Source organism: Centroberyx gerrardi, chromosome 20 (assembly GCF_048128805.1).
Source record: "Centroberyx gerrardi isolate f3 chromosome 20, fCenGer3.hap1.cur.20231027, whole genome shotgun sequence".
NCBI classification, from domain to species: domain Eukaryota; kingdom Metazoa; phylum Chordata; class Actinopteri; order Beryciformes; family Berycidae; genus Centroberyx; species Centroberyx gerrardi.
Genome location: NC_136016.1, coordinates 13859869 through 13887671, shown reverse-complemented (window position 1 = coordinate 13887671; position 27803 = coordinate 13859869). Strand labels below are relative to the sequence as shown.

The 27803-nt window shown below is 40.9% G+C and overlaps 1 protein-coding gene across 2 annotated transcripts; it reads right to left on the bottom strand.

The window, feature by feature from the left end:
- Positions 1-438: 438 nt before the first annotated feature.
- On the bottom strand, positions 439-27803 carry gpam (glycerol-3-phosphate acyltransferase, mitochondrial). Of its 2 annotated transcripts, none has more exons than XM_071914805.2 (21): positions 27651-27803; positions 21130-21258; positions 20842-20961; positions 19178-19251; positions 17439-17552; positions 16681-16830; positions 16187-16286; positions 15419-15555; positions 14525-14624; positions 12179-12391; positions 11744-11857; positions 11166-11251; positions 9467-9579; positions 7607-7677; positions 5712-5979; positions 5212-5369; positions 4411-4488; positions 3852-3989; positions 3356-3545; positions 1924-1982; positions 439-1742 (listed from the first exon to the last, which is right to left on the bottom strand). In XM_071914805.2, the coding sequence occupies exons 1-21, from the start codon at positions 27687-27689 to the stop codon at positions 1626-1628; spliced, it is 2568 nt and encodes an 855-aa protein (XP_071770906.1). In that variant the 5' UTR covers positions 27690-27803; the 3' UTR covers positions 439-1625. The 2 variants fall into 2 exon arrangements, with proteins under 2 accessions (XP_071770906.1, XP_071770907.1); XM_071914806.2 differs by having other exon boundaries at positions 21130-21266; positions 27663-27801.

Here is a 27803-nt window from a genome sequence, read left to right as displayed (position 1 = left end):
AAAAACAAAAATGATATACCAAAGTGAAATATCGTTTTAATAGGAGAAAAAGGAAAAAAAAAGAAGACAAACAGGTGGACCTGACTGTTAAGGACTACTATTTGATTTGCAAAACCTTTACAGCCCTTCACAGCAGTTTGTATACAAAACAACGTAAACAACTCAAAGGAGGAAGATATCTCTCCTTTCTTCAAGACTGAGGAGGTATAACCTAGAGGCTACTAAGCCGCTATCTCGCTCTCCCAAAATAATAGCCAATTTAAAGAGACGTGATCTTTGCATGTTCATCAAATAAAAATGGAATACCCAGTGGATATGTACCATTCATTATTAGCATACTGCTCAATTCCTGTCTTAATAATGCCCAACCATGGGAGCGAAGCTTTTCTTTCAGCAGTTGTGCTACAAAAGATGTTAATACAGTGTCTTCAATTCATAAAACATGAAAAAAACGGTGATAATCCCAACCCCCCCTTTCCCCAAAAGACATGACCAAAGCCTTTCTGTGCTCATTGCATTTGAACTAAAGTAGTTGTGATGGCAAGTATAAGGTATTTGATGTGCTCTGCTGTGTAACATTCATAGATTGAAAGGTGTTATGCAAACACACACAGATCAAACTCTCCTTTCAAAACCCTTGACAAAAAGTACATGAAAAATAAAATGCATTACTGAATGCACTTCAGATGCTATTGGTTCAGGCTGGAACTATGGACTTTCAATTGGTATATCTTGTAGGTATTTTGCAAAGTAAACATTTTTGCATCGCTGAAATGGTTTGTTGCTAAATGTTTCGATATCTAAAAACAATGCTGTTTAACTGATCTTACCTATCTGTAAGGAGGATTAAATCTTGACAATACAACATATATTTTTTTGTACATGAAATCTGGAAATGTACACATTTTGCAGGGACACTTTATATCTCTCAGGATTCAGCAATTCTTTCTGATGTTGTTGCTACATTATTACATTTTAAAGTACCGAATTGCAAGTGTTCAAAATTATACGCTTTAGATAGATTGCTGCCCTATGAGAGACTTGTCTATTGATTAGTTTTTAGAATTAGCTTTTCCTCAAAAGTTTTGACTTCCTATTATACTGGAGTGCACCGGAATGAACAAAGCAATTTTACAGTTAACATAAAAATGCCTTTGTTAGTGGTTATTTATGCTTACCATCAATGAGATGTATTATTTTGCTTGTTCACTTGTCTAAACCAAAGGCAGCTTGCTTTGTTCAGATTGCTATAAATATGATTCTTATTTACTAACCTGCTGGAGTATACTTTCTTAAAGTTCAAAATTCCATTCAAATTAAAACCTGTTGACTTCACTGGCAAAGTACACAAAGAGAGGATGATGCCTAGAAGTACCTCTTCAAAGAACGGTTCATACGTTTCACTAGCTGCACAGTTCTAAGACAGAGAGTACTTGACTGGAACAAAAAGGGAAGACTGGCTTCAAGTCTCTTCTGGCTAACAGCTAACGGTTAGCGGCTTTTGCATGAAGGCACTTCCTGGTAAAGCTTTCCACAGAGTAGCACCTGGGATTGGTTAGATGTAGCCAGTAGAAGCCCTTGATTGGAAAGAGCCTGGGGTCTGAGTTGGGTTAAAGGTGTCTAGGTCACAGCAGGGTGAAACCTAAGATGTACTGCAGGAGCTTGTTCCGATTAGCCTGAGGTAGGAAGGTGCTGCTCAACTCCACGGTCGTCACCAGGTTCTCCCGTCTGTCCTTTAGGACCTACAGCCGGCAAATCACAAGACAACTCTAGCTTAAGTCAACTGGACTGCATGACCGCCATGCATACAACTCTACTTTCACAATATTTTCTTTTAATAACTGTATCCTAGACAACAACTGAGTAGGACATTTCTGTACTTACTAGTAAACTTATATTGAATGAACTTGAAGACACTCTTACCCCCAGCTCTTTGAATGTCCTCACTGTGTTCTTAACCAGGTAATGCGTTGCACTTTCACCTGGAAAAGAAGAGAACACAAGGATTAGTAAAGACGTAAGGGTTATTAGTCTCAATGATTTGGGGAACAAAATTATTTTCTTAGACGTCTTTTATACGAATATCTTGACTATTTTCCCCCTCTGCAGACATTCTGATCTAAATTAAATAAAATGCTTCAATATTGCTTAATTTTCAGATTATTAATTGTGGAAACTAAGACATGATTAATTGTGATGAAACTGATGAAAACCGATTAAATGAAAATGATGAAACCCTGATGAAACTGTTTTTATCATTCTGAATTATCAACAAGCAGTTTTGCATGCCATGTTCCTTTCTAGATAATTTTCGGCACAACTTTCTGTAACTTCCTCTTTGTGGATCCTGTGATAATTGCGTCAATACTGAAGGCAAGGAAGGACTAACGCCGAAATCCAACCATCCATTCATCCATAAGGTTGCTGCAGTAAACTAACAAGTGAGGCAGTATTTATTTTTGTATTTTAACTTTTTCAGACCTACTACACTCAAACACACTTTTTGGAGTTGAAGATGATCATCTACTGCTGCTCATAGTAAAATAGCATACATTACATAACTAAAGTGACATCCATGTCCTTGTACCAGGTATTTGCAGGTGTCAGAGTGCCAAATGTCTAGGATTTTAAAAGCTTTTATTGCTACTTGGAATTGAATTTAAGACCAATTTAAAAAAACAAAATAAAGTAACAAAGCTGGCCATGACAGTCTATTTCTCATTGAACAAAACTAATACATTTCTGAAACTACAAATCAGCAGTATAAGAAAAAGGAAAACAGGGAATGAATTATTAAGTGATATCAAGACCAAATCTGTTTAGTAAAGCAGATATGAAGAAAAATTACATGTTTTGTATTAATCTAAGAGTGGACATGCAGAGTAAAGAAACATGTTATTGCATGGTGAAAAAATACGACTGTATTTAAGACATTTTAATATTTTTTGAGGCCTTTAATTTGCATACCCTGTTGCGCCCTTTGAGCTTTTCTAAGCTATTCTACTTACCTATTTATTCGTTAATTAATCTTCATTCAGCCATCCTGAGACAGTAATGTTTCTTCTAGCAGTTTTTCTAGCAGTAGGGGATAGGAGTAATTTTGGTTCTGGGACCTGGGTTCTGTCCATATCCCATTAATCTTATCCTAGAGTATTAGTCCCAGTACCCGTTATTAAAAAATGACTCTACTTACAGGATGATATATGGAATAACTGTACTGTGCCCTATATTTGTTTATTTCAAGTGGGAAATGGGGCTGGATGATGAATTTTCATTGACTCTGCATTTTTTCTAGACATGTGGAGCCATCGCTGCATCGTACAGGGAAACACTGCAGTAGTACCACCGGTATTACCGTATGCAGCCACTCCTCTCTCTGTGCGGGTGAGCAGGTATCTGAAGAGCTGCTGGGTGTAGTCGGGCTCAGCCATGGGCTGGCTCAGGCTATGGACGAAGATCGCAGCCCCGCTGTAGGCCTCCAGCACCGGGCTGAGCAGCCGCTGCAGGAAGACAAAGAACTCCTGGTGCTCCGTGGAAACGCTCACCTGATGGGAAAAAATAGAGAGGAGGGAAAGAGGGAATGGTTAGATCAGGCTTACACTACAAGACTTTCTGTACCAACTGTTGAGTGTTTGATGTTTTAACATCATTCACGTTGATCAAGAGGAAGTCAGTGATTGGCCTTTGCCTGATCAAACATAAGACCGAAACCTTCATCCTCAAAATAATCAAACAATGTATGATGGACAGTGGCTGTTGAAATATGTGGCATGATGTTCTGATGGTTTTTAATGAGGAGGTACAAGTCCCTGTAACAGCTGAGTATCTGTGAAGAAGTGACTAAGCTGGACCTTTAGGTAGCGGTCTCTCTGCTCCTCTCCAAAGTCGCTGTCCTCATCCTCCTCGTCACTTCTCCAGGAGAGGGGCTCTGGGAACTTTTTGGGCCAGGGTTCCTCTGTCGGGCTGGGGCTCAATTCCTCCTGGTCCTCCTGACACACACACACACACACACACACACACGCACACACGCACACACACACACACACACACACACGTACAAATTATTCCATCTGGGTCTAAGGACCATGAAAAATCCCACCCAAAATCACAGATTAACAAGTAAAGTTCAGCAGCAGTCAACCTCCAATATTAGCCGCTGTTTTCCACTGTCACCACTGGCATTCAGGCTTTTAACCCCCCAGCAATAATCAGGCTCAAATTCTGGGATACACAGTGAAATTATATTACCTGCATCTACTTTTCCTTGTTTGTAGATATGTTACAGACACAATATTCAGGCTAAAATCAAAGTAAGAAAGTGGTCCTGACTATGGGTCCCCAGAGCAACTTGAGTATTTCCCTGCTATTCATGAAGCTTGTCCACCAGCAGAGAAGTTTGTGTGAACTGACCTCTGCTACGTAGAGAACGCCATACTGGATCAGCCGAGTCACAGCATCATGGAAGACCTGATAGATTGTCTGACAGGGCTGTGGGATGGACAGGAGGACACTTAGAAACAAGGAACACGCCATTTGGTGTTGTTATGTAAAAACTATTTAAACCTGCAACAGCAACAATAACAACCAACATTTAGTCAAAGACTAGGGTTCCACCAGTGTGAGTTTCTGAAGGCTGATATCGATATTTTTGGAAAAATGGGTATTGCATTTAATTCAGTTTCAAGTTAGAAACCATTGATTAAGACATTAAAAACTGGAACATCACTACTGGGTAAAATTTTTGAAGCCCTTGCTTGAATGGAAATTAAAATCTTTCCTCCACGTGTTACCTTAAGATTTTGCCATCTCAGCAAATCGGTGCCCTACCACCAATTACTGATTGTTCAGAAAATCTCTAATCGGCTCAGATTAATTGGTTTACCTCTAGATCCTATTATAACAGGAAAGGTATTAGGAGAAATACCAGCCACATATTCACATTCAGTAAGGGAAGATTGGAAGATTGATGAGAGAAATATTAGTACAGCATACTATAATACAATTTATGCTCTACCACATAAAACACAATTTTATGTTTGTGTATTACTGTTAGTGAGCTGCACTAAACTGAAGTCAAGTGAAGACAAAAACCTGTTTCTGCTTGAGTAAATGTAAGATCCAAGATTGAATACTGAGCTTCACATTTTATAAATCCTCTCATTCAAGCAGGAGGCCCTGACAGAAAGCAGTTGCTGTGACAACAGGACTTACTGGTGCCATGGCCACTTCGTTGATAAGGAAGTGGGAAAGCCCGGCTGCCTTGCGGATCAGTCTCTCCTGACTCAGAAGGAGGCTGTTGGGATTGCCAGGCTGGTGCTCAGACTCTGATTCCACCACCAGCTCTCGCTGCAATGCCAGAACGCTGCAGGCTAGGGACCAAGTCAAGAAGAGACTTAATGGAGGACAACAGTAGTATCAAGCCCTGTGGGAAATCAACAGCGCACACTGCACATAATGCCATTCTAAATGTAACAGTCAAAACCACAGCCTTTATCCAAACCACAGGTAACCTAGTGTGCAACTGTAAATATGGTTTTCAAAGATATCATTCAGGCTTTTCTTTCCAGAGTTTTATCTTGGGGGAGTATTTCATCTTTGGAAGAGGACCATTTCAAGGCTAATGCAAGCTTTATGATAAACATTGTGATAAACCGTGATACAACCGACTTAGCACAGAACAGAACAACTAGTGGACCGCTAGCTCAACCTACCAATGATTGCATCGGAAATGAAGACATGGAAAAGGCCATTGCTGTAGAAGTTGAGCTCGAAAAGCGCCGGCACAGTGTGGCTGGGGGCGATGGTGAACTCGCCATTGCGATTTGCACTGCTGGTCACGTTGACGCAGTTGCCCAGCAGGTGGAGGGCGTGCATGACAACGTCCTCTGAGTTGCCCGAGAAGCCCAGGTCAAAGTCCCGTGACAGGATCTCCTCCTTCATGTTGAAGAAGTCTTCCACCAGCTTGGACAGCGCCACCCCCTGGAGCAAAGTGGGGGAGAACACAAGCACAGGTCCATGGTTTCAGGTGAAAAAACAAACATCTGTCATGTCCAAAAGCCGTAGACTGCATCCCCAATCATAGCAGTAAGTGCAATCCTTGATAATCGTGTGATAAACTGTCTCAGGTTAAGTGCCATCTTGTTTCTCTAATTACTCACTCACTCATTAATTATGAGGAGTTTTTTTTTTTTTTTTTTTTTTTTACTATTTTCTAATTATCCCTTTTTCAGTGTCCACTTCATCAAACCTGGAAACAATGCAATATTTGCATTATAACAACGCTGGAAGTTGATCAGCAGGTAGATGAATTTGGACATGATGCTGGATTCAGTCTGACAGGACGACTTGTTATGTTAGCAACAAGCAATCCTTCTCAATTTAAAAAATATATATATACACATAGGTGCAGAATGCATAAAGAATACTAAAACGATTTAGTACTACAAAGTACTAGACTGGCCTAATGGGTTTTATGTGCCACTGGCAAATTTAACATGACAGAAAGGCAATTTCAGTAATTATTTTCCACTGTCACCCACTTACACCACTGTGCCTGCAGAGGGCAGAGGCCGACCACTAATCTACAGAGGTGTGGAGAGAGGGTGCAGGAGGAGCGAGATCTCTAATAGAGAGAGGTATCCATTACTACGATGCAGCGGTCTGTGACATTTGGATCACCTTGGCTTGTGAGAGGGAGGGAGCATGACCGGCAAGAAGCAGAGAACAGGAAATGAGGAGAGAAAGAAGAGGAAGAGATGGAGTAGAAATTTGAGGAACAGAAGGGGGAACAAATAAAGAAAGTAGATAACCGCCTCGCGGTTGTATGCCTCCTCCTACAAGTCAAGTTGCAGTTTACATCCATGTCTGTCCAGACTCATAAAATATATGTAATGAAGACTTTGAAGGAATTTAATAAAAGGTATTAAGTGTATTTTTTGGCGAAATGGAAGTTATCACTATATTGACATGTATGATTCCAGTGAATAATTTCCAGTGAGAAACATGCTGTCTTCACTTAGAGACTATTTTTACAGGAGTACAGAGGACTGATAGAGAGCTTCGTCACACATCACCTGAAGCTCAATATCAGCAAAACCAATTTTGTCATAATTAGCGTATGAATTCTTGAGTTATGGCCAAAAACATCTTTTGTGAGGTCACAGTGACCTTGACCTTTGACCTTTGACCACCAAATTCTAATCAGTTCATCCTTGAGTCCAAGTGGACGTTTGTGCCAGATGTAATGAAATTCCCTCCAGGCGTTCCTGAGATATCGCGTTCATGAGAATGGGACAGACGTGAGGTCACAGTGACCTTGACCTTTGACCACCAAAATCTAATCAGTTCATCCTTAAGTCCAAGTGGACGTTTGTGCCAAATTTGAAGAAATTCCCTCAAGGCGTTCCTGAGATATCGTGTTCACGAGAATGGGACGTACGTACGTACGTACGGACGGACAACCCGAAAACATAATGCCTCCGGCCACGGCTGTCGCCGGCGCGGAGGCATAAAAAGGGAGCGGGGGCAGGACAGAGGCGGTGTGCAATGGCAGCAGAACAGCAGGAGAAGTGGAAATACAGGAGAAATGTGAGACAGCTAGACTTACCTGTCTGTGTCTGTACAGCAGCAGACAGGCTACGATGTGGGTAGACATGATCGCTGATGACTTATTAGCCGCTGTGAGGGGAGATACAAAGAGGACATGCTGACCGACCCGCAACAATCATGGGAGACAGACGACAATGTCAAAGCAGACACCTTTCAAATTCACCAATGGGTCCTAACTAGTCTGTGTACAATGCTACACAACTAGAAGGCACTTGGTAGAGCACAAACCTCCACCAACGCTAAACAATTCACCAACTTGTCAAGCTGCAGCGTTTATAACTATTTATGTTCGTTTATTTCTGAGAAAATAGCACATGCATACAATGCTGTTTAGTAGCTGACTTGGAAGTCCCGGATGTTGGACCTTCCCACCTGCACATGAATGCAGTGTAATAGTTCCTAGATCTGGATCACACCAAAATCTAATCAACTGATCCTTGGGCCAAGGGCTATCTGTCCACACAATTTCATCCAAATCCGTTCATTACTTTTTTTTTTTTTGGATCTCTTGCTAATAAACAAACAGACAAAAAGACAGGGGTGAAAACATAATGACAACACCAAATGGAGCAATAGCAATGTGACAAAGGCGACTGGTTGGCAATCTATGACTGGCCATATGCAATAACAAACAAATATTTTAAATGGTATATTTTTAATTTAACCAATTTCATCCACTTGGCCAAAAGGTAACTACAAGTCATTGGCTTAAAATACAGCTTCTATCAAAATGATAGTACAGTATGTCTAGAGTGCATGTTAGGCATGACTGCCACTTTCTTCCAACAAACACAGGGCTGAAAACATCAGAGAGCAAATTATATCCATGACACAGAAAGAGAGAGAAACAGATGCTCTGTGTGTGTGTGTGTGTACTGAAGAGTGTCAGCAGTGGTCATCTTGAGTATGCTGCAAGTCCAGGAGTGTAAAACATTTACGAACAGCAGCACTGATACTGCAATTCCACCCTTCCTCTGCTTCTCCATCCTCCCCTTCCTGCTATTGGCTGAAAACAACATGCCATCCAGCTGGAGGGCTTGTGATTGGCTGAGGGTAAAATAGGGCTAGTGTAGGAGAATGCAGTTGAATGAGCCGGGGAGAACCGGTTTTTGTTGTGCTACCACAGGACAAAAAGCCCTGAGTGATGTTAAGGGGATGGACTGATGCTGTGCTGTGTTGGATTTCAATTAAAGGAGGTAGTATGATAGATAGTATTTCATGACCGCTTCCTTTGCTGCAGCAAGCAGGTGCAACACTGACGCAGCATGAGAAGGAGATCTGTGTGCTTAGACAAGAATTTCTTTGATGATAGGAGTGTGCTCATCATGCAGCAAGCTTGTGCTCCACTAAAGCTACAATAGCAGCCTATGGGAACAGAATTAGAGTTAAGATGAAAAACATTTTATTACTGCCTAGAGGGTAACAATTCACTTAGCTGTAATCTCCTTATTAAAATGAACTAATCGCTTTGAATCATGGCTCTTCTCCTGTGAATATATGCTGAACTGTGGCCAGGATTTTTTAGATGCACATGAAATGTGATTGGCTACCATTAAACATTTGGCTGAATGTGGCATCCTCTGAATATCATGGATTATTCTTTTTTTTTGTTTAAATCTTTTCATTATTTTTTTTTTTAACTCTGTCACATGTCAGCCCTACTTGCTGTCCTGTCTTTCTCTGCTGTAAACTAACACCACATAAATTTAGCAGTAACTGTACTGTGAAAGCCTCTAGTTAACAAACCGGAGATGCTCGGTCAGGTTGGAAACGACTTCTCACTATCTGTGTCACTGGCTACAAAAAGTTTTTCTACAGTGCAGGGAAATCATTGGCTGAGTGGTCGTAAATTGCTTACTGAAGAGGACGTGCTTGGCCAGGTTGGCAATGACTTGTCGTCTGCAGAGCTCATCAGGCAGCTCTCTGTTCAGCTGCTCCTCCCCCTGGCCCTCAAACAGCACAGCGTCAGGTCTGGAAGGAAAGCAACAACTCAACATGTGCAAATTCAGTCTGCCAAACGCCACTGACTGAGGAACAAGACCGCTCACAGAGGAAAACGATTTCACTGTCTTGGTTGGATGATGAATTTATACTTTATTCTATGCTATACTCCTCATGTTAGGTATGCAGATTTGTAATAATTTTCCAAATCGCAGGGGATACAATATGAATGTTTTTTCTTGCTAAATTCCATTTAAAGTATTATCTGAACATCTGACTGACAGTGATAGTCATTAGAACAGAATGGTAGGCATAATTTAAATTCTACCAAAACAATACACCAGTACATTTCACTGATTAGTTTCCTCCCGTCTGGTCGAAGGTGTGCTATTCAGTGAAATGAGCTGCTGTAGTGTTTGGTGGGAATAAAAACCTGCATACTCACACTCACACATGACACATGATTAAAAATCACTGATTGAAGGAAACAAAATGTAGGTTCTGGTGTATATGTAAATGCAGCTGAGGCTCAGAAAAACTTGATACTTATCTCTCCCATATCTACCCAATGGCAACAACTAATAGCTAATTACACCAATTAAAAAAACATCAGAATATTATTGTTTTGTGCCAGATAAAAAAAACCCAAACACAACTGACTTATCTTTCTCATTCAGATGGCATGTGTAGTCCCATAAATTCAAACATGACTCGATCAAGACTGCGTGTATTGCCTGCGGTACATTTCAAAGCAATTTATTTTGATAAATTTGATCAAAGTGACTCCCCATCGAAGAGCATCTGCACATTGACTATTCATGAATGTACTACTTCAAGTAGTATTTAGCATGACATTTGAACATTACAGATGACTTTCTCTCTGTTAACTCACTCACTTTATGACTGTGCAACTAATTTGTCAGCCTTTTTCAGTCAATGAAATTGAAGCGAGGAAAAGAAAATGTCTTCAGTACAGTGAAACAAAAAGCCAAATCAGATTGGGTTTAAAATGTAGAGAGAACAAAGGCAATATGCATTACATTGTATTTTCATACAGCATTCTTCAATGTAAAACAAAATGTTATCTAAATATGTTACTAAATGTCCTTCATGTGGGTTCTGAATTTCAGCATGTTACTTGGAGCTGTTCCAAACAAGCTGGGATGGGACTCTGCTGTCTTAGTGAGAGTAAGACTGTGTGTGTTTTATTGTGAAGGGACAGTGTTGGTCTGGAGTGGCCCCTGCCTATGACAACTCAAGTGCTCTGTCCTCAGATGTCTGATAGACCCTGCTGTGAAGCCACGGGAGGGACAGGACTTGAGGGTTCATGATGTTTCAGGTGGGACTGTGGGGGGTGCTGGTGTGTGCATGTGTGTCAGATTAAGAGGTCACTAATGTCCAGAGGGGAGGCTGTGTGTGTGTGTGTCTGTGTGTACTTTACCTTCATTTTTGGACAGGGATGCATTTTAATGCACTTTAACGTACTTGTGGGCCTTATTTAGGTATTTGTTTTATATATATTTTTAACAATGATGTACAGTATATTCATGTGAATTTGCATGGACTACAAATTCGTATCGTATTATGTGTGTGTGTGTGTGTGTGTTTGCACTTACTGAGCAGAAATGATGGTGGGAACCAGGGTCTGTTCCAGGGACAGAGGCGGTGGAATATTGCGGCTTCTCTGGGAGTCCAGGTACTCCTACATTTGATACACAAAAGGCCCATTACAAATACAAAGTCAGAATCTATAAATGGATACACCTACTTAAAGTTAAATAAAGTTGAATGGTGAATGGATTTTTTCACACTAAAGACAAATGTGAAATGAGTCCTGCAAGGTACTGGACATGGCTGGTAAAACAATACTTTTTTTTTTTAAACTTTTTTTTTTGAAAGCAAATTTCACAATTCAGTGGACACCAGGTTCAATTTATTAAATAAAAACAGCCATTGATTTCCTCAATAAACATGCTGAGAAACTACAAGAAAAAAATAATTTTCATTGTAAGATTCCCATATTTTGAGGCTTTTTATTACTTTTCGGTGTGTTTTGGTGCCTTCAAATCAAGAGTGATACTCAAAATTTGTGTAGTACCAATAGCTATAGCATTTCGATTCCCAGCTTCATATGTGGGTGTAAAAGCTGCAGTTCTAGATGTGTATAAGCTAGTGGAGATCTGTGATCAATAACCTTTAGGGAGAAGGGCTGGGTGAAGTCGACTCGGACACAACCGTAGTTCTTCCTCAGCATCCTGAACACTCCACACGCTACGCCCCACAGACTCTCATTCTTCTTGGGCTTACCCTGGTGGGATAGAGGAGTGGGGGCTGTTAGCATGCAGATGAAGGGCATAAAGGACACTCAAGACATAAACTGTCAACACAATCCTCAGATGAGCGCATATGACTACACAATTAAAGTTGTCTTTATCCCATTCACACTATTTCTTGTGTCAAAAACAGCCTCACCTATTACACTCTCACAAAAACACTTCAGTCCCCTCCTTTCCCTAAATATATATTATAGCATGCAAATATAGCAAATATATTAGCATGACTGAAGGAACACACCTATGCTGCCAAAGTGAACACACACACAGACACACACATCATCCTCGCCCCTCACCAGCTGCTCGCTATTGTAGTTGCCCTCAATAATGCGGTCGTAGGAGATGCCAACTGGCACCACAAGCACGTCTGGGATGGCCCCGGTGCACAGCGTGTCCACCACGATGGACAGCATCCCGGCACGTGCCGGAGACGGCTTCCCGCTGCGGGAGCGTGTGCCCTCCAGGTAGACCTCCAAAAACTGCTGCTGCCGCAACAACTCCTCCGTGTACTGGGGGAAGGGGGGGGAGAGCATGGACAGGTAAAGGGGTGGGACACAGAGAGGCAGGTGAAGGAGGGAGAGGAAAAGTGGGGAGGTGGTATAAAAGTGAATGAAAATAGAAGAGGTGGCATGAGATGTCAAAAGTCTACTTGACTGTAATTCAGGCAGTGAAGCAAGCCAAGGCTGTGCAGCTGTACTACGCTGCCTGAATGCAAGTTGAAGACGAGAGGTGGTCACCCACAGTACTGGAGCACAGTTTCATCCCATACGCACTGCAGGGAACTGGGCATGTGCCAAGGTGGCCATGTTGTGTTAGGCTAGCCTCCTGAGTACAGTATGTACACAGCTGCCTCTTGCTGTGTAGAGACTTTGGAGAAGAGAAACTTTAGCCTAAAATAGACCCCAGGCATTTGGAGTGAGCTGTGAAGTAGACAGACATCCACATTCAGTTTTCACTCTCCAATGTTGCAGTGCCACATGACTTTCTAATTGCTTGCACTTGTGCCTGTGGCAAAATATGGATAGAGACCTTTCTGTGACTTTCTGACACAGGCATGCACAATCTTTTTTAAATCTATGATCTTAAAACCTTAAAAAAATATTCTATTTTCTGCCAAATTAAAGTAATACTGGCTCCAATTTCTGCATTTACAGAGGCAAATGTCCACTAAGCATGGGTAGTATAGTAGTATAGTTAGACTATTTGTACACAATATTTGTATACTGCGGATGGTGGGATGTGTAGTGTTGGAGGTAAAATGGGGTAAAGTGTTGGTCATCGTCCAATAGTTGCTTGCGTCTTAAGCAGATCCTCTTATCTTAGGGGCACAAGTACATAGCATCTATTTCTTTCATTACTCTCCACTCCCTCCCCGATACACAAAAATAAAAACCAACAATAATTCTTATTTGTAATGGAATGTTACTAAATCCACTAAGTAGGCTATCCATTTTGTGGAAAGCATTTTTAAAGGCTTCCCATTGTAAGGCATTGTACAAGAAGCTTATGATGGCAAAGCATTCATATTCTGAGTAGTCATTCCAATTTGTTCTACTTCAGTTTTTCCTCATTAATAGAAGCTTGTTAGGCCACATTATCCAAATAGCTGAGCACAAGGTTCAGATTCCAATTTTAATACGCCTTTCTGATTTATCTTTCAGTCATTTCACTCCACCCAAAAAGCTCTTGTACCAGTGCTTTTCTTGAGATGCCAAATTACACAACACATTATGACTTGTTAGGAGTACATTCCCAACAGCATCAGTACATAGATGACAGGACTTAATATGAATTTTCAAAGACATACTTTTCAGTGCCCCACTGATTTCTTGCACCAACATTAAACAACAATACAATATATCAACCACCAAAACATTTTTACAAATGCTTTTTGGATAGAGTGAAAGGTAAATCACTTCAAAGCTGATAGATCCATCCTGTTACAAGATGATCCAACAACTACACTTCTACTCATATGTCACGTGATGATTAATGTGTCCAAGTAGATCATAAGATATGGAGGCCTACTTGAGCTCCCGACAGAGTAAAGTGTAGGCCATATGAATAGAATCAATGTCAGCTGCTTAGCTTATTATTTTTGTAGCAAGCACCACTGGAAAACAACATCTGCTAAATCCTTAAAATTTACAATGCCATCAAGTGCGATAGTGATCTGTAAATCCCTGTAAAGACTGTCAGTAGGCCCATAAATTATATCTAGAAAGGTTCCTATAGCTGGGCTAACGTCATTACATAACACAGGTTTTTGAAGTAGAGAAGCAAGAGAGGTGAGTGAGAGTGTTGACTGTCACTGTCCATCACCCAGGAGTGGAAAGTGGCGAGCTTAGGGCCAAAGCCCTGGGCCTCAAATGGAGAATCCCCTGTATAGACACTGCCAACCCATGGACAGTGTGATAGACAAACAGACAGACTTGTGCAAATACACATATATACATATACATAGAGACAACATACACACACAAGCATGAAGATAAATTCCAGTTACATAACGACTCATGTAAAAACACAGACACACACACACAGACACACATAAACAGACACACACATAACTGAAACAAATAACAGTATGTGAAACCAGCCTTTACTTTACTGTAGAAGATCACGTGACTCATAGTACTTACTGCGTGTAACAGTGATCTGTACAAAACGTCTTTCTTCCCGTCGCCCGTCTCATCCAGTTTTCGACGTATGAAGAATCCTCCCAGTTTACGGATCAGGGTGCTGAAAACAGAGAAAGTTTTAGCCAATGGGTTCCACACTAACTTTATATGCTTTATATGCAAAGTGTGTCACTGCAACTCTAATCAGAGCAGACAGTATCAAAAACAGAAAAAAAAAGTTGAGTCACTAAAATACAACAATCATTTATTTTACTAAATTAAATGTTATTTTTTAAAACTATTTCATGGTGCACATATTTCACTTTTTTCGTATACTAATATACTACTAATATACTAATATACATGCTGTATCCTGTCACAATTTGGTGCTGCAACAGCTGAATTTCCTCACAGGGATCATTTAAGTTTTATCTTATCTTATAAAGCAAAGCACAAAGCAGCGTATTTGTTTCTTCTGTCCAAGGTGCTAGGTGGGTGAGGTTAGTACCTATTACCTATATTATAACCTTGCATGTTTGAGGCAAGGTCAGTCAAGCATAAATAATTTGAATTTTGAATCCTATTTGAACCAGGTCAGGAAAATACAGGTTCACAACCTGTTGTCAGCTCAGCCGCCTGGCTTTTTACATTCCCTTCATGCAAAAATAGCGCTTGGTCTCACCCTTTGGTTAAGCTTTCATCCCTCTCTAATCTATTGCCAGGGAACTGTCCCCTTTTTGCTGATCTCAAATTGCATTCTAACGCGACTAAGGGCTATTGCAGCTCTAGTGGGTGTGAAAAGACTAGACATCTTCAACTCTGATCTCAGCTGAGCTGGTACTTCCCACGCACAGAGTGCAGGAATATGCCTTATTGCCAGATGGGACTTGACATCAGGTTTTACAGGCCTCTTACCTGAAGATAGGGATATTTAGGTTGTTCCCAGCAGCAATGTGCGGGGCTTTGATGTTGTGACAGAAGAGGATAAAGGTGATAAGCAGGTAGTCAATGTGGGACTTGTGAACAGGGAGGAAGACCAGGGGCACATTGTGCTGCAAGGACACAAAAAACAGACCACATCAACTAAATGTAGATCATTTCTCCCATTTCAGCAGATGACACTCTTAAATAAGCAGTGAACATATGACATTTAAAACTTATCCCAACTCCAGTTTACAAAATGACAAAGGGCTTTTAAGAATTGCAAAATCAAGTATTGAAGTCTTCTTATTTAATGGTATCATTGGTCAGTGAAGTGAACACTGTCTCCAGTGAAGATACTGTACAATCGTCATTTGCCCTTGAGCAAGGCACCTGGCATCTGCTCTGGGGCTGATGATGTGCTACTACTTAAATGTCATCTACATTGCATGTAAATAAATGTGTATTATTACCAACATCACCAAAAGATGCCTTGTCCAATGGTCAGTAAAGACTACACTGTACTGTATTTTGCTGAAACGCCCTGCAGTGATTTCCAGAGGTTATTTGTGATGGTGACAGGCTGGTGTGGGTAATATACACATAGCCAACATTGGTACAGACTGTTATTGTGTCAGTTTGTGAAATCTATTTGTGGTGTGCTTTCACCAATGTTTGGAAAACACCTTCCTGCCTGTCTTGGTGAGCAGATCATCTGTGACAGTATTATCCATTTTCATAGTGTGTGCACTTGTTTCTGACCTCTGTGGCAGCTCTCTTGACCATTTCCAGCTGACCCTTGTGGATCTGGATGCTCCAGAAGAATCCATTGAAGAGCTTGAGGAGCACCCACCCTGTCAGTCTGGACAAAAGAACAGATAAAAGAAATCCAAAACTTAAGCTGTGACAGTATAAAGTCCAATTGAGCATAAGTTCACCTAATGTATGCGCAAACATACAATATGTACTACCATACCATTACCTTTACATAACATGCAATGCTGACACATCTTTTAACTTAGTGAAGGAGCATTGCCATGCATGCATCCACTGTACTGTATTCTGTTGCAAAACGTCTGACTGCAATGTGACAGATCGTAATCGTAAAATGTTATGATAAGGTTGTGATAAGGTGGTGTTGTGGGACGCTCAACAATAACAAATGCTGATATGATCCATTGCCAGTTCTAAATTGCCAGACAACATCTATTATTATTATCTGAAAAGCCACTGAGATGAGTTTGTGGTGTATGTACCTGATGAAGGCTGGTGAAATGTTGGCCACCATCTCCTGGAGGAAGCCCCGGGCTTTCCGCCTAACTTTACTGACAGCCTTGTGCTCCTGGCCAGGCTGGATGGCGGGCGGCTCGAAATCTGTGGCCACCTCCACAATAGCACTCTCCACCCTGGGACAGACAAAAGCACAAATATAAGGCTGCAGCTTCAAGTCTGCAAACACTATCATCCAAATAATTTGAGTATCAGGGTTGACGAAGCAAGATGACACTGTGAATTTTAGGTGGTTAATTTTCTTCACATGAAACTTGTCACTTGAAAAATAAGCTTCTACATTTGTTTCCTTACTAGCCTGGGGCTTGCAGAGGCCCCTGATTTTAATGAAGAATGTGGTTTCTCAAGGTCTGGAGTTCTATTCCCACTGGGGCCACTGGGGCTACACAAACTCATGGTACTGTAAGACGCATTCGATAAAATGGTCCCTCAAATGACATATTGCCACATCGGATGAAACCACATAACTACAATTTTGGTGATTTTCATGTTAACTTCAACTGAAGGATTACATGCTCCTCTGTGGGTTGAGAAAATTCTACAACCCCTCAGGTTATGAAACTATTTCAAAACCAATTAGATAAACTCAAAAATGCATGGACGTCAAGCTGAGAACAAGTCTGTTTTTCTTAGTTCCGGAAAAGCTGACATTTTGAAGATACAAAGTTTTGACATGACAACAGCGATGTGTTATGTGACAGCGTTATGTTACGTTAACCCGTACCTGCTGTTGTTGAGCACATTGTCCACCACATTCCTGGCGAACATATCCTTGTTAACCTCTCTCTCCAGGACAAACAGCACATAACTCAGCCTGCGTGCCAGCCAGCCCCGCTGCCTGCACATGCACACACACACACACACACACACACACACACAAGAAAGAGAGAACATTCTCAGGAATACTGTATACATGCATACACTAATAAATACACCAATGTGTTCGCATGGCATATCTCTCTCTCTTACCACACACACACACACACACACACACACACACACACACACACACACACACACACACACGTATAGCTTAACTGGGCAGTCAAACAGAATGACTGCTACAGTGCTAATCAGACAAAACTTGGTCTAGACTGGTTACAGTGGTTTCCTGCCAATTTGACACTTTCAGAAACCAGAGAGCAGCTCTGGGTGCCATTATCAATTAGACATAGCACTTTGAAAGCCATTCTCTACCACAAGAAAGGCTATGCTTCCCTGAGTTGAGGTCAGTTTTTGTTCCACCTTGTTGAAGATGTACGCAACACATTATTGATTTGTGTTAACTTATTAGCACTAATTAATTGTGTTCATTTTGTAACGAAACAAGTTTTTTTTTTTCTAACCCTTTGTTCCATTCACCCCACAGTGGAAAACAGACAAGACTGACAAGACTGACTCCCACATGTTGATTGTTGTCCACCCAGGCCTAAGGAATGCTAATGACTACACATTGGCACTGGCATGTGGTACAGAATATAAACTAGCATATAAACTTATTTCAATTTCTGCCATGTAATTCAGAGCATGACGGCAAATAGCCTACATTAGGGCATCCTTATCACCAGCATCTTTTTGGAGTTTGAAACAGCAAACAGTCGATATTTATACCAAGACTGTGTTGATATTCTTTAAGGTTAAGGTATTATGGTGCCTAATTGAGTTTTGCCCACTGAGGTCAGTCACTGGATCCATGTGGCTGGTGTCCACTGACAAACACTGTCAATTATTCATCCGTTTGCCTTTCCACTGCTTCACATAGATAAGTGTTCTCTTAACTTATAGACATTTATTGTAAAAAGGTCCTTAGGAAGGCCAACGCCATTCTGCACTGTCCTGAGCTCCTTCCCTCAGGCCGCCGTTTCAGGCTGCCTGCTACAAAGACTAAAAGACATAAACAACCCTTTGTTTCGGTGGCTACTGATCGGCTAAATGCTACAAGGTAGATGTCACGAATTGATGAAGGTTCTTACTATTTTAGCATTTGTTCTTTTTGGATTTATCCATATGGAATGATGCAACTTCAACTGCAAATACGCATTTGAAGTGTTTCTGTTAGCCTGGTTGCAAACCGGATCTTGTTTTGTTGTTGTGTTGTTTTTATTGTGAAGGTGGATACTTCTTTGATGTGTTTGCATTTTTACCTGGCTGCAAACCAAATTTCCCCCATCGATAATATAGATTTTATTTGAATCAACCCAGTTGATTTGTTGATGAATTTTCATTTGCATACAATTGCAACTTCACTATAACATGTGAACAACAAATGTGGTTCTCCTGCATGCTTGTCTAGGCCATGTGCAAGGTGTAAGGGTCACTGTATGGGTCATCAGCTGTCAGGCCAATATAAGCCAGCTATATATGTAGTTTCATGAGTTCCTGTAGCCTAGCCTACGGACTGCTAAGAGCTCAACGACCTTGAAGGGAGGTGATATGATATAGAGTAGATTTTGCTTCGTTTACCTAGTGTGGGTCTCATTGATGTAGATGACATTGCGCAGTCCCAGAGAGGGAATACTGGAGTTGAACAGTCTCTCCTGGAACAGAAAAACAAAAACGATCAAAAACCACAATAGGCACAGAGAGGATGGAGACTTGAATAATCAGCAGAAGGCAGGAATCTGACTAGTAGCCTAGGGGGCACACACAGGTTTGTTAAAGGAATTAACACGTATTTTGAATTTGACTTTACTTTTTCTTTGACAAGCACTTTATGACAAGCACTTTATGGCACCCATTATGGAAAGAAAGTGTTGACATTTATCTGTCATATACCCTAAAAATAGTTATTTAGCATTGCCTGCATTTCACACTGAAACCAAAGAATTCCATTAAAAGCAAGCCAAGAAAGCTTACAGCTAACAATACAAATTGGTTTTCACGAAGAATCCTAACAAAGCTAAACAAGTTGTTAACTCAGATTGCCATCCTGATACGTTGATACTGATATGCAACTGGGGCAACAAACGTCTCTTCTCCCTTAGGAAACTGTTATGTTCCAGGTTGACCTAAAACTTACATAGATTCAGTCTTTGCTTTCTCTGATAGTAAAGGGGAGGAGTAAGGTTTTGTGAGTCCAACTGACTCATTTGCCCAGTCTCTACAACAGGCAGTTGGTGAAGAAGGCCATCTCCCTCACCTCATGTACTCTGAACTCACTCAATAGGTAGGAACAATCATTCACCCCCACAGCTACTGCCCTCCTGAATTCAGGACATAGTTAATCAAGCCAGTTCTACCTCACTGATGTGGTAGTGATGGTGTCGATGCAGTGGTGCCTTGGTGGAATAGTATGTAATATTTTTCGTTTACGATTTATTATAATTCTTGTGCTCATGCTGGAGATTTTTTTAGTGCTTTACAGGTCAATGTTGTTTAAAACTGGTTTAGTAACCTCTGATGTCTACATGATGATAATGATGTCTACATTCACTGTCCTATGAACCATTTAATTTTGTTGGCTTGTCACATTTTTAATGCACTGTCTTTTGTTTTTACCCTTGCTGCAAAGCTAATTGCCCACTGTGGGACTAATGAAGTTGAAACCTGACCTTGTAGGGACTCTTTTTCCCTACATTGTGACAAGTGCTTAATGAAGAAAAATGGCATAACTATATTCAAAATGTCTATGAATTATAACCCAAATGTGACACCCAGGCAACTTTTTAAGGTCAGTGTTTCCAGGAATATATCAGAGAAAGATCTTAAGTGAATTTTCACACTGATCATTTAAATATTATGGTAACAACCTAACTGGTGCAAATCTAGTAGAGATCACAGATGTGCTGTTATATATTCCCCAGGTAATGAGTAAAAATTTGATTTCTGCACAATTACTTAGGCTCAATTATTAAGAGCAAATCAAAACAAAACATTTGTGTGTTTTGCAATTCCATTTGGGTATAGAAAGTTCTACGGTGATTTATGTCAAATAACAAATTTCAGTGTTGAAACAGCCTTCAATGAAGCCCTACAACCACCACTGTTTTTTTTATTGGCAGAAACAGTACATTGCATATTGCATTTTCTCCCCAATTATCAAAATTGACGTCAGAACAAGTAATGCGCTGGACATGACTAGAGTCTAGCAGGTGTACTCGTATTGGTTAGATGTGGCGTAACTTTACCTGGCTTTGCGGTGTGCAGGTGTGACAGCAGCGGCCCACAAAGGGTCTCTTCCTGTTCAGCAGGCCCTCTTTCCATGTGCTGGCAACACAGCGCAGCACTGAGGGGCTAGAGCTACGGTCCTGGACACACATCCATACACAGGTAAGAATCAATGAGGGTAAAGGGACAACATAACACAAAAAGGACCTGAGGAACAAGAGCTTGCTAAGACAAAAGCATACAATCATGCTAATACAAGATGTTCTCCCAATGCAAGGGTGAATTGTGGATGTGGGTCTGGGGTTTACCGAGTCATCGTTGGGCTGTTTCCAGCGGCTAGCCCCCTGCTCTCCATTGTTGACCTGCAGCAACAAGCCGTCTGACAACTCCATATCCACTCCTTTCCTCTCCTCTCCCTCTAGATCGCACTCCACTGGCTAGCAAGCTGTCAAGACAAAGGGAAATAACACTTAAAATCACTGTAATACAACCACTATAGGTAACATGGGTATGTCAAATTCTATACAATAGTGTTGCCAATTGATGTAGCTTGCTTTGCACACAGTGTTTCTCAGGCTTTTCTGTGTGTTGACAAGTTAAACCAAAGCCACCAAGATTTGATCAAATCATACCTGAAATAGACAAAATGAGCATTTGAGTCCTAACAAGGAACTCTTGACAAAGGGAGAGCAGACTCACTGCAGATTAAATGATAAATAAATGGGAGACATTCATTCTCTCTCCAAATAGACTCCCATTATAACACAAAGAAATTATTATTGGTTCTTTCATTCATTCAGCTAACAGTATTTCCAGTGTAGTTCTTCCAGCATCTTTTGCTTTTTAGATGTGCTAGAGCTGGAGAACTCAAACGGGAGAACTCAAGCCAACAAGCTTGTACTTGCATAAACATTCATGTCCTATATTTGAAGGAGGAATAGATAGAAACTGGACAAAGTTAGCCTCTATTGAGGTGGTTGTGAACACATCAACTACCTAACTCAGAGGTAGTTTTAGCTAGCTGTATGTGGTTGCTATGTAATATGTCTTTAAAAACACTAACTTCTTTTCTTGGCTCCTTTTGTAATATAATCAAAGGGTGTTACAAGAATCCATACAAATTCCCTTTCGTAATATGTCAAACTTTTTCTACTACAGTTGATGGAACATACAGTACTACTGCTCCATCGCAGTGTGAGAATGTACTGTGAAACTCGTGCCTGCATAACTTTGTGTCACCAACTTCTATTGTACTGATCTCCAGTTGCCTTGTAGCCTTTGATGCATGTCATTGTGAACAAGTACAGAAAAGTGTGCCAGCCAAGAGTGAAAAAGCACAAAAAAAGTTAAATCTGGCTAAAGCTTTATACACCTCTAAATCTAGGCTAGATGCTCCTGACAGTACTAAAGCTTGGTTCATGCTTTCTGCATGGCTGCGTGACACCTGAGAGCCGCAGATATGCCGCCCATGTTCCTTGCCATTCATGCAACTAGAAAAAAGAACCGCACAATAAGCGGACAGTAATCAGCCAATCTTGGACAGAGGCACTGTGGCCAATTTCAGATGGTGCACAACCTTGCGTACCCAGTCATTTTGGCCACAATTACATAATTTTGACAGTGCACAATCCGTCGCATTTGTGTTTCTGTGTGACGCATCAACCAGCCATAAGGCCCTTAGCAGTCTCACTTCACCCTGAAGGCCAAAGCAACACAGGTTATCCAAGTGCCAAAATAATTTGGGCCGAGCCTTGTACCTATGTCACACACCTACACCACCCTGCTAGTATGGAGGTTGACAACTGCTTGCTCCAGTTAGGCCAGATTATCTAAGTTATGATTCATGAGGGTTACATTCTTTCACTCATCACCCCACACTTTGGATGCAATGGGCTGGTCTGCTGTGGCTGGAGGAACTAACAAGAATCCACAATAATAGCATATGGCACGTTACAGGCCTCATATCTCTATGAACTGGGTTGAAAGACCTGTTATGGAACAGACTGAGCTCTGACAAGCAGATGACAAAGAGCCCCTTTCTACATACCATGGAAAAGTCTGTTATGCAACTCCTGTGGCTGTATTCATTTATATCTGTGTCTTGCTGTTATGCACATTGTGGCTGGATTGTGTTCAATTTTGCTACTTATGATTACATTTTCACTTTTACATGTTATTATGGCATTATTATTCCAAGCAGAACAGTGAATAATAAAGCATGTAGCATTTACAATTACATTTTGAGTCTTTAATTCGACATACAGTCCAGGCTATTTTGGAATTTGATCACAATGTGAGCTTGAACCCATTCATGTTTTAAAAATCTTATTGGAAAATGATGGAAATCCTATTCTTGTCAGACCTTTCACTTTATGTGCCCTGACATGATCAGATGACAAGTCACACGTGACGTGGCCAACAGAGGACATCTTTTTTTAACTCTTGCTGTTCTTTGTTGGTCTCACACGTTGGTTCTCACATGTTGGTTACTCTATCGCTAGCCAATTAGTGAATCTGTGGGCAACCTCTGGTGTCAGGTTATAATGGAGGTCTGTAGCCTCTGGAACCCACATACCCCCCTACACATAAACACATACACAAATACTATGCCGACCCTCCCAATCTGCCTGCTGGTTCTGTGTTTAGTTGCAGGGGACTGGCAGGTGGAGCTGGCAGGGTGTGAGGCTGCCAGTGAGACACACTTGAGCTTGGTTTGTCCCAGAAGATAAAAGCCCAGTTCCATTAGTGCAGCAGAGACTCCATCTCCCCACACGCTTGTGCCAAAGCGTTAAGTTGTTTTTGGTTGTAGTTTAGTTTTACATTCCAATTATTAATTCTGTTTCTGTTAGCTTAATACTACCAGGCAAATTTTTGCATAGCAGTGTTCGATGGTTGATAGGATACAAATGCCTGGAGACAAGGTTTGTTTAATCCAAATGCTCTATCAACTACCAATACAGTTGAGCATGGTAATTACTATCCCCAGCTGCACATTATGGTTGAACTATGCAGCTCCAATGTATGAATGTTTGTATGCATGTAGGCCTAATTATCCCTCCCCTTGCAGGTACTTCCCCATACTATTGCTGTAATTAAAAATGTACTGTTCTTATTAAGAATTTAGATAGTTGAGGTTGTTTATGAAGGAAGTAGGGCTACACAATATTAACAAGTAATCATATTGTGATTATCTTGTGGAATATTGCAATTGCGATTTAATTTACAGGCCAGAAATTGCATTCAGAACCAGAATACCATGTTTAGGAGTCTATTTGGAGCAGCCACCACTCTGATAAAGTAATTGCAGCCTCTTGCAATTTGGTAGTTCATATTGTGATTGTTGAGGTTTTTCCATTAATTGTGCAGCCCTAGAGGGAAGAATAGGAAAGGCATGCTACACATTTCTGCAGCACCACCCGTGTCATGCCCTGGGGACCAGTTTTAGTGTGACCCCAAGTGAATTTGACATGCTTATAATAGCTTTAAAAGGGTAATCCAATCTAAAACAATTGTTTTTCCCCATGATCTTAAACAGTTCAGTCAGAATTTGTGAATATTCAACTACCCTTACGGGAACCTTGGGAGTGCCCAGACCCCAGTTTGAGAACCACTGGCCTATGTGACACCAAATGAGTACAGATATCAAACACAGCTGTGACAAAACCTCTAATCTATGGAGCCTTTTCTCCTCTGTTTTTGCTTTTTGCCCAGCGTGCCTGCGGTACTCTGGTGAGCTCGGTGTAGCATAGCCGCCAACCTTGACTTGACAGGAGATGCAGTCTCATAAAAGCCCCTCGTCAGGAGTTTTGGCTTGAAGCATAGCCGGCAGACCAGGGCTTTGTGCTCACAAATGGCTCTGCTCTCCTTGCAATGCAGTGACAACACAGCACACAGGGCTAATTATAAAAAGGTAGTACAATTAGTCAAACAATCTAGCTGTGTTATTGAACAGTCTTCCTGATGTGTTTCTCTTATGCTTTATTTCTCAAACACTCCTCTGTCCCATCCTCTCCTCTCATTTCATTTTGATCAAGTCATTTGAATTGGCTTCATGCAAAAAACATTCATATGCAAAGTTGATCTTAAAGCACATGGAAAGGTAATTCTGTGACTGTCTTGTAAATATGTAATTTGTGATCTTATGAGCATATAGTCTACTGTAAAAAACAACTAAGCAGTATCAGAATTAAATTAGGCTACATTCCAATGTTGAAATATATCAATCTATGCAATTCTCTCTTTTCCTGAATCTCACTATAAATTAGGTGGAGATATGCAATGACATTGACGACATCAGCAATTCTTGTCATAGAAACGAGCCTTAGTAAGAGGGCAAGTACATAATCGCATATTACGTCTGTAGTTATAGTGCTATACACAGATCAACAGCCAACATTAACCAGTTATAATTCATACATGCCAAATAACATATTCATGAAGGAAACTGGTTGATTTTCAGTGAGGTTGACGAAAGTGAATGTTAAGAATGAATAGATAAAGTGTGAAACCAAGAAGGTTGTTGAGAAAGAGAGGCAAGTCTGACCTCAACTTCATGGATGGAAAAGCAAAGGGCAGGGAAATAGGTTTTAAACCTGACCAAGAATTAGGCTACAGTTTTTTAAATCCAAGACCTATGACATGGAGATCTAAAACAGAAGCTGCAACCCAAGACTAACGCGTGACAGAAGGCCAAAAGGCCATCATGTGCATTTTTTCAGCTCAAATTTAAAACACAAATAATTAGGCTGTATTTGTAGATTATTGTATATTGTGAATAATAACAAAATGTGCAAACTTTTGAACATGATTTTACATTGAAATTTGGATGGGTTGTTGGTAGTTGGAAATAAAAATAGCTTGTCTTAAATCACATATCATAAATTTGAATTAGCTTGTCACCACCACAAACATCTTAAGAGCCTGTGGGAAACACTAATTCAGAAAATCCATCAACATTCAGATATTCTTATATATACGAGCAACTGCCATACAAAACTAGTTTTACACCAACAATAAAACATAGAGTCCATGTACATGTAGACTCCAATGGCATGGGGAGGCGGAGACAAAGTGCAAAGAGAGTACAAATGTAATTATCAGAAAACACCATGGCCAGTGCCTCTCATTAGTTTGGAAATGGGTCAGACGCATAGTGAGACACTTTATGAATGAACGCTCTCGCACCAAAGAGTGTGTGTATGTGTGTCTGTGTCAGTTAGGGGGTAGTGTAGCCCAATCTCCTGCCCTGTGAATAATAAGTCTGAGGGAGACAGCAGACATGCAGAGAACTCTTGGCTAAAATGTTCCTGCCTGACTCAAGCTAGCCAGCAGTAGATGAATGTGCTTTGAGCCATTGTCCAATTGTAGTGTTGAAGGGCTAGTAGGTGACAAGCACATTGATGAGGGAAACTGGGTTTTCAAAAGGGTCAATGACCGAGAGTACTCCAGTGGATGGGGTGACTTTGTTGGAAGGAAAACAGAAGCTGAAGGATGACAAGCTGTGCGGATTAGGGAACAGGTGTATTAACCATAACACAACATGCAAGTTTCCATGCAAGTCATCCTTTCAGAATCTTAAGTATATTGTGCCTTCCCTAGCCTTCAAGGAGGAAAAACAAACTTGCAAAATGCCAATCAAACCTTTTGTATATAAGAAGCCTGCTGTAAGTCATAACTCACAAACTGATGAGGTTTGCATTCATGCGTTCAGCGTAAAGCAATTTATTATGCTTAGTAGTTTTTCAATATTCTTTGTTTCCACAGTTCTTGTGTGCATCACTGTAGCTTCCATCTTGCCCTAATTCCCAAATCATAGGAAGGTGTGTTAAGAGGCTAAGAATTCAGATGGGATTTTGATATTGTTTATCATTAACAACAAGAGTCCTAATGATGTGTATGGAGCTGCAATATGAATCTTCTGAGTAGACTGCATTAATAGGTCAGATCTGCAAGCATTGAACACACCCAAACAAAGGGCGTAACATGAATTTTATCCTATATGCTAAAACTGGGCAAGATGCCAGAAACATCCCTGTTTATATATATATATATATATATATATATATATATATATATATATATATATATGTGACTAGTAGGTTAATCCGTCTCACAAGCTCCAAGCTGTCTGCACTAAGCGGGTCAAATAGGAGAAGTCGTTGTGACAGATGGGGCCCGGCCAATGTGTGTGAAGATGACTAGTAGTGGTGCAGACAACAATAGCACAAGCCAGGCTGGTTGACGTGTGGCGTGGCTACCAAATACGCTGTTCTGTATTGCTGAATGACCATCTAATTTCTTCATAATATAGTAGTTAAACGGGCCTAATGGCTCAATTAAGAGATTCGTGTCAAGTTATACCGCAGTCGCTTGCTTGGTAGTTTCCGTCACTGCCTCTCTACAGAAACACATTGCATGGCATGCTGCCCAGCCAAGCAGGAGGTTAGCGCTTAACAGAGCTACCTAGACTCTAATTAATCTAGGGTAGACACGTTAAATGAGCTCGACTGACTAGCCAAGAGTCACAAGAGTAACGTTAGACATGATAAGCCATGGTCTAGATGAAAAAACCTCTTTGGTCTTGACATAGGTCTTCTCCAACTTCAATGTCAATGTCACTAGCTAGGATATATCACTTAACCCGGTCCTATATTTGGTTTTTTACTTGTCCTAAATGTATAAATGATTTCAGCCAGTACCAGCTAGCTACCTTATAACATTGATGTTTTCATGCCAATATTAACGGATAACAGCATTAGCACATTAGCTATCTGCTAGCTAACAGCACTCGCCGGGTAGCTGGCAAGCTAACGTTAACGTGCTTTGAAACGTCCTCCCCTACCTTGAATACAATCTTCCGTTGAATCATATCTCAATAATGCGCTCGTCAACGAAACGGTAGCCAGCTGTAGGGTATTTCTGTCCTTGAGAGCTGTGTGGAAGAGCTCCACTCGGTTCACTTCAGTCGGCGGCTGCACGGATA

Bases quoted from the DNA above. Each gene is read 5' to 3' on its own strand.
- gpam (XM_071914805.2), bottom strand. From the start codon at position 27,689: ATGATTCAACGGAAGATTGTATTCAAGGTAGGGGAGGAC. The intron at 5,370-5,711 runs GTAGGTTGAGCT...CTTGGTCCCTAG, and splicing joins CATTTCCGATGCAATCATTG to CCTGCAGCGTTCTGGCATTG. The intron at 4,489-5,211 runs GTAAGTCCTGTT...TCCATCCCACAG, and splicing joins ACGAAGTGGCCATGGCACCA to CCCTGTCAGACAATCTATCA.